An 8,332-nucleotide genomic window follows, 5' to 3' on the forward strand; every position below is an offset into this window, starting at 1 on the left:
TATATATACATATATATATATACACACACACACACACACACACACACACATATGGTTGTCTTCTTTCAGTTTCTATCTAACAAATCCAATCACAAGGCTTTGGTCGGTCCTGGACTATAGCGGAAGGTACTTGCCCAAGGTACCACACAGCCACCTAAAATTATAAAAGGTATTGAAATAGTCAAAATCTTGTCCTGATTTATGGGGAATGTATGAAAACTGTCTGATGACAGTAAATCTGAAACAGACTGTTGAAATTGAAAACTATTGTCGAGTAGTGTGAAATGAGATTCTCTGAAAGCCTGAAGGTTTTCACTTATAGCATTTTTACATTGAAATATTTAAACAAATGTAGTGAAATCAATTTCTCTTTATTTTGACAGCTCTATATTCATGAAGATAATCTACAAGCTACTGAGTACCACTTTAAAATGGCTCTGGATCTCATTTCATTTGTAAAACAAGTATGTATTCTATTTGGTGTTTTTTCTTTATGTCGTTTAGTTTTCTTCATAAAATGCTGTTTAACATTTAAACTGGTCTTGCTTGGCCCAAATATTCAACCTGCTCCCCAATTTTCTTAAAAAAAAGACCTACTAGCACCTAATTTTGTGATAGTTGCATGTGTTGGATGGCAGGAGGAGATGGCAAGGTGCACAATTATGAAAATAATATTTCTAAAAGTGAATGTGTACTTAGTTGTCACAGTCTAAAGCAGTGGTTATCAACCTTTTTAACCCTTTAGCATTCAGATTTTTTTGTCATGTGTATTGCTTATTTATTCACATTGTTTTGAATTAATCCTACATTATCTCACAGCTTTGAGATTTCAATGATGGGATTGTTTATTTTTAGAATGACATGGTCTGCTGTGAGAAGCTGGATCTAGCTAGCTTGAGATAAAAAAAAAACAAAAAAACAAGTAGTATAATAATATTTGGGCTGGATATGGCCCAAATGCTTGAATGCTAAAGGGTATCTATATCTGGGCCAGATCCTAAACCTGGATGTTTTTAGGGGGCTGCACCCAAAAATGTAAAACACAAGTCAATTAAAGAAAGATGTATAATATTCGAGAGAAGACCACCAGGTAGCTGTGGTTGAGAACTATGGGTCTAAAGTCTTGGAGGATTTATCTGAAAGAGAAGACAATAGACTGAGCACGCCAGGAGTATTATGTTTGACACTGGGTGGAAAATGTTATCATTTCTGCCATCATCATCACAACTGTTTCGAAATTGTATTTTTATTTTGATTTTTCTGTTTTTCTTTTTATTTTACCATGTATGTATGACTTGGACTGTAGTATTACACCTCACCAGATGTCTCTCACACTCTCTCTCTCTTGCGTTTATCAGTTTCATGTAGCATTAACACATGGATTGTGTTAAAAGCACATCATTCTACATCATCTTGATAAGTCAGTGAAGGAGACTCTTTGTCTGTCATGGGCAACCTACGGCCCATGGGACTTTCTGAATGGCCTGCCTAATGAAAAAAATGACCTTGACTATCTTTAGAAGTGCAGTTCACCTGATGATGAACCAAGTCGAGAAATGTTGCTCATGCCTGCTCTGTTGTTGTTGTGTGAGCTGTTAGAAATATCAGACAAGACCCATTACCATCTAAATGTGAAGGACTCCCTGATATACATCATTATCAGCTGTCCTTTTCCATGCTGGCATAGGTTTTATCAGTTTGACAGGAGTTTGTAAGGGTGGGGGCTGCACCAGGCTCCATTGTTATCTGTTTTGGCATGGTTTCTACAGTTGGATGCCCTTCCTAACATCAACCACTTTACAGAGTGTTCTGGGTGCTTTTTACATGGTACCAACACCATTGCTTTGGTCATGACTAGAATTGCTTGGGTCATAGATTTGCTCAATTAGTGCTGACCTGGGGTGAGTGTAATGTGACTTAGTGACTATCAGATACCAGTTTATGAAGCTTTTTACTCTGTATACACACCATAGATCATTACCACCATCATCATCATAGTCATCATTTCATTTTAATGTTAACTCTTCCATGCACACATACTTTGGGCAGAGTTTATTGAGGCAGGTTTTCTGCAGACCGATGCTCTTCCTGTTGCTAACTCCACCTGTTTCCAAGCAAGGTAATATTTCCCTGAGGCCAGACATATTCTTGCAGAATGTGAATGACACTGCTTGTGTGACAGTGACAGTCATTTTACAACTATCAGGCAATGTCAAGACAAGGAGAGACAAACATATCTTCCCTGACACATGCACATATATACATGTACAATGAGTTTCCTTCAGTTTCTCTGTACCAGATCCACTCACAAGGCTTTGGTCAGCCAGAGACTATAGTAGAAGACACTTGTCTAAGGTGCCATGCAGTGGAACTGAACCTGATACTATGTGGTTGGAAAGCAAACTTCTTACCACAAAGCCATGCCTACACCTACCAACTGACCAAAATTCTACAGTCACTTCTCTGATTGGTTTTCACCTACTAATGCAGCTAATATATCCAACAGTTTTCTGAATACATCTTCATTCAGTCTTTTTTTTTTCTTCTTGCATTCATATTATACGTTCAGATTGTTCTCAGCTACTTCATTTCTTAATATGTTGTTTATAGTTCTTTCTTCACAAATAAATTGAATCAAAACCGACTCTCCAATATCTTTATTTTTCTTATTTCAACAATTCTAGAAAGAAGCTGATATTGACTGCCAAGCACTCTTTTACCATATATGGGCTCAATCAATTTTGAGAAACAAGTGAGTTGAATATATATATGTATATATATAATTTTTTATCAAGTTGTGTCTGTTGTTTTGTCTCCTTTTCATTGCGAGCCACCTTTATTATCGAGTAGGGCAGTGCTGTCAGATGCTGCTACTAAGTGCGACTTAATGCCCTAGTCAACAAATTTTTTTAATAAATTTGTCCCTATTCTCAGTGAGTCGCTACATTAGTAAATGTTTTGCTGTTGTTTAACACTTTGCATTTAAACCAGCCATATACGATCCAAATAGTCTTGTTTTATGTGTGAACTGGCCAGATCTGGCCTCTCACACCTACCCTACAATGTCTGACAGTAATCAATTAAATGAATAAAATTGGAAGAAATTCATCTGAAAATATTGATTCCAAATTTTGGCTCAAAACCAGCAATTTTGAAGAAGTGGTTAAGTCAATTACCTTGACCCCAGTGTTCAACTGGTGCTTATTTTATTGACCCCAAAAGGATGAAAAGCAAGGTCTTGACCGTGGCAGAATTTAAACTCAGCACATAAAGACGGATGAAATGCTGCTAAGCATTTCACCCATTGTGTTAATGATTCTTATTTCTTTATTGCCCACAAGAGGCTAAACATAGAGGGGACAAACAAGGACAGACAAAGGGATTAAGTCGATTACATCGACCCCAGTGCGTAACCGGTACTTAATTTATCGACCCTGATAGGATGAAAGGCAAAGTCGACCTCAGCGGAATTTGAACTCAGAATGTAACAGCAGATGAAATACCACTAAGCATTTCGCCTGGCACGCTAATGATTCTGCTAGCTTGCCGCCTTTATGTAAAGATGGACGAAATGCCACTTAGCATTTTGCCTAGCATGTTAATGATTCTGCCAGCTTAACATTTGTAAGACATTATTGTTGTTGCTGTTATATTGTTAGTGTTTGTGGTGTTGAAAAATTTCCAAGATATCATCTAGTCCCCTACCACCAAACTTTCGGTGTTGTTCCTATAGTAGAAAGAATTATTATTAAGGCAGCAAGCTGGTAGAATTATTTGCATGTCAGACAAAATGCTTAACTATATTTCTCCTGTTTTGAGTTCAATTTATTACTAAGTCTATTTTATCTTTCATCTTTTTAGGGTCACCAAAATTAGTACCATTTCAGTACTGGGGTTGATTCTTCCTTCCTGCTTTCTTTCTGTCTGTCCGTCTCTCTCTATCTATATATATATGTGTGTGTGTATGTGTGTATATATATATATATGTATATGTATGAGGTGGTACAAAAAGTTCCCAGACTAGTTCTGTAGCACACCGACAGATGGCAGCACACAGTTGTGTGCGCAGTGTGAGCTAGCAGTTACCTTCATGAGGCAGTGTGTTGAATGTCATCGCTTTGTTTACTTTGCAAGTTGTGAAATTTGTGTTTTTGTGATCACGTGTGCGTTGTAGCCTGCAATGTTTTTCATGGACAGGAAGTTGGAATGAAGAGCCAATGTGAAATTTTGTGTTAAACTTGGGAAGTCTGCTACAGAGACAATGACCATGCTTTGGTAAGCTGATGGTAACGAGGCAATGAGTCGTATGCAATGTTTCGAGTGGCACAGGTGCTTCAAAAGTGGAAGAACATTCATGGAAGATGATGAGCGATTCGGAAGACCTACCATGAGCATCACTCTCGGAGATGTGGTGAAAATTCATCAGCTTGTGAATGTGGATTGTCAGAGGGCAATCAATGACGTTTTGAAGCATTTGTGGGAGGACATTCGGAGAAAATGACTGGGTCTGTGGAATGTGAAGAATGGAATTCTCCACGACAACAATGCACCCTGTCACCAAGCTCTCCTCACTTGTGAGTTTCTTGCTAAAAACAACATGGTGTCACTTCCACACCTGGCCTATTTGCCAGATTTAGCACCTGAAGACTTTCATCTCTTCCTCATGATGACAATGCAGCTCAAAGGTCACCATTTTAACACTTGTCGAGATCAAGAGTGAATTGCAGAAGGTCCTCAACTCACTTATGGAAATTGACTTCCAGGCCAGATTCCAAAAGTGGCAGGAACACTGGGATTGGTGTATTGCTGTGCAAGGTGACTATTTTGAAGGAGATGGTGTTAAAACTTTGGTAAATAAGTTACTTTTTATGAAACATAACTAGTCCGGGAACTTTTTGATGCCCTTCCTAACACCAACCACTCCATAAAGTGGACTCGTATATATATATATATATATATATATATATATATATATATCTATCTTAGATACCCTGTATTATAATTTTATATATATATATATATATATATATATATATGAGAGGGAGAAAGAGAGAGACATGTGTTTGTGTGTGTGAGTTGATGTATCTTTGTCTTGACATTATGTGATTGTTGTAAACGAGTTTCACCATCATACACACTGTGTCCATTTCCAATCTTTCTTGAAAACAAGTCCAGCTATGGAGAACCATTACCTTACTTAGAAACAGGTGAAAGGTGGTGACAGAAAGGGCATCTGGGCATAAACAATTTGTCTCAACAAATTCCATATGAATATGTATATGTATATACATATATTATGTATTACTTCTGTACCCACCCATCCCTTCCCTCCATCATGTCATAGTTTTTGTCTTCCCAGCTCAGCCTTTTATCAGTGTATCTTGTCTATCTATCTGTATATCTCTTTTTCACATTTACATGCATTCAAAGACCTTTTCCTGTGTATTTTTACAGTTGGGCAAGACGATCCGATGATCCTCTAGAAGATTGTACATCGAAGCTATTCTACAAAATAATCTCCTTGATCCTTAAACAAAGTGAGTAATATATATTATTATTATTATTATTATTATTATTATTGAGTGAAAGAACACTGTATGCCATCAAAGTGACACTGGAGTAAAATATACGAAGCCCAGTATACCCATTATGACTACCCGTCTGATAAGGGTATACCAGGCATATGCATTACAACTATATGTGCACGACATGGTGATCTCATATCAAAGTAAACAGCGCATGACCTTGCAGGTAGGGCCCAGTTAGAATTTTCTTCAGGTCAAGTAGCCCATCCCACTCAAAAGGTCTCTGAATAAGGGTTGTTTAAGGATGATGAACAAATCCCCATGTTTCCAAAGGTGAATTATTCAAACCCCAAAGAATTCCTTTCAAAACATGGCTATGATGCTCCCCCACTACTGCTTGTGATCAGAGATGCACATATCGTCAGCCACAAGGGTTACGGTCAAATATCTGACAAACAAATCTGTGGTGTTGAGTAGAATATTTGCAATAGTCCATCTTTTATACCAAGACAAAATATGTACGGTAACACTTCCAATCAATTAAAATCAGAAGTCATGAGAGCCAGTGCCTGGTACTGTATTAGGGCATTTATTATTATTATTGCCTTTGCACAGCTTCTAACGCTGGAGATGTACTACAGTGTCAGCTGTTCACTACCAGTGAACTAAGGTAACACCTCTTCTTTTTCGAGCACCTACCAGAGTATTTGAGCGGCTCCAAGCAGTGCTATTTTCTGCAAGTGCTCCACCCTTATTGCAACCCTTATTTGTTCCACATACTTCTTGAGATTTTTACTCACTGTTCCCAGTGCTCTGACAATTATTGGTACTACTGCTACCTTTTTCATCGACCACAACTGATTAACTTCCCAAGCTAACCTGTCATATCTCTCAACTTTTCTTTCTTCCTTATCACATATGTTGTCGTCAACTGTGCATGCTATGTCTATGATCCAGCATAGTTTGTTTTCTTTCTCAATTAAGACTATGTCCGGCTTCCTATTCTCTATCATGGTCGCACTGAATCATAAAATCCCATAGGATCTACACATTACTATTTTCGACGATGCCTTCAGGTTTGTGGTCGTACCAATTTTTTGCTCTGTCAAGTCCATACTTGTTGCAAAGTGTCCAATAGGCAAGCCTGGCTATATTGTCGTGGTGTCTCTTATATTCCTTCTGGGCTAGTGGTGTACATTGGCTGGTAATATGTCATACGGTTTCACTTAATTTTGACTTAAAGATCAGTCTCAGTCTGCATAAGTACTCCACCTTAAATTTTTCTGTCATTTCTTTCTCCATCAATTTATCCATTTCCAAAATCCCCAAACACTTATGGTCCGTCTCTTCTATCTGCTTCATAACTTCATAATCGTTAGCCCGTCCATACATTTGATTTTACCTCTCTTCAAGACTAACGCACCACACTTTCTCAGTCCAAACTCCATTCTGATATCAGCACTGAAAGTATACACCGTATCAATGAGGGAACTAACTTGAGCTTCATCTTTACCATAAAATTTGAGGTCGTCCATGAATAACAAATGGTTGATTTTTTGTTGGCAGCTTTTGAATACATACCCAGCTTTTGCTTTCCTCAGAATCAGTGTTAGTGGTATCAAGCACAGTACAAAGATCAGTGGGGACAGGCAGTCCCCTTGGAAGATGCCCCTCCAAATTTCCACTGTCCCTAAACTTCTTCCATATGCTGTCAGGTCCGTCCTCCAATTCGCCATACTTTTCCCAAGCAATCGCTCAACATTCTATGCAATACCATATAGGTGCATACACTCCATAATCCAAGAATGTGGAATCATATTGTATGCCTTATGATAGTCAATCCATGACATGGCTAAGTTACTTTTCCTCCTCTTCCAGTCTCTAAGTGCAGTTTTGGCTATCAGGAGTTGATCCTTGATTATTATTATTATTATTATTATTATTTAAAACAGTTCCTGTGAGTAGCCTGCAAAACTTTAAGTTGCATGGGGCTAAATCAACACTTTTTTTGAATAATAATATATATGTAACTCCTATTAATGCCATTATTTTAACATCCACTTTTCCATGGTCACCTGCAATTTTTTTGAGGCAGATTTTCTACAGCCAGATGCCCTTCCTGTTGCCAACCCTCACCTGTTTCTAAGCAAGGCAATATTTCTCTATGGCCAGACATGATGTTGCTGAATATTGGAGATGAATGACACTGCTTATATGACAGTGACAATCATTTTACAACTATCATGCGATGTAAAGACAAGGAAACACAAATGTACATACTCTCACACCTAAACACACACACACACATGTACGATGGCTTGATTTCAGTTTCTGTCTACCAAATACACTCAAGGCATGAATGGGTTGGATGTAATGCTGATGAAACAGCAATAACTCTTGAAATATGTGTATACACCTATTACACACACACACACTGATGCACTAAACACATTAACCTTCTATTTCCTTCTCTCAAATATTATTGCTTTCTTCAAAACTGCTTATTTTCAATTTATTCTTTCAGATGGTGATATTAAAGAACTACTGCCAGACAAAACTCCCCTGATTGCTTCAGAGGAATTGCTTCATCTCCAACAAGATGATAATTTCTTATTTTTGTTAGAAACAATATATGAGCAAGTCTATCACATTGTATGAAATAGTTGTCGAGGAGTTAAAGGTTATTATTCGCTGTAAAGAAATTTTATTTATATGTACATATTTATGTTTATTTGAATGTATGTATATATTTTTATGTACACACACACACACACACATATATATATATATATATATATATATATATA

The 8,332-nt window shown here is 37.4% G+C and overlaps 1 protein-coding gene across 1 annotated transcript in view; it reads left to right on the forward strand.

Moving 5' to 3' along the window:
• The window catches only part of LOC106883067 (nuclear pore complex protein Nup133), a 58,601-nt gene extending 50,305 nt beyond the window's left edge, over positions 1–8,296 (forward strand). The window contains exons 31-34 of the mRNA XM_052971215.1: positions 384–464; positions 2,685–2,752; positions 5,455–5,537; positions 8,050–8,296. Coding sequence (XP_052827175.1) covers positions 384–464; positions 2,685–2,752; positions 5,455–5,537; positions 8,050–8,183 — 366 coding nt within the window. The 3' untranslated portion in view covers positions 8,184–8,296. The remainder of the gene's footprint in view (positions 1–383; positions 465–2,684; positions 2,753–5,454; positions 5,538–8,049) is intronic.
• Positions 8,297–8,332: the final 36 nt, after the last annotated feature.

The sequence above is a fragment of the Octopus bimaculoides genome, chromosome 10 (assembly GCF_001194135.2).
Source record: "Octopus bimaculoides isolate UCB-OBI-ISO-001 chromosome 10, ASM119413v2, whole genome shotgun sequence".
NCBI lineage: Eukaryota > Metazoa > Mollusca > Cephalopoda > Octopoda > Octopodidae > Octopus > Octopus bimaculoides.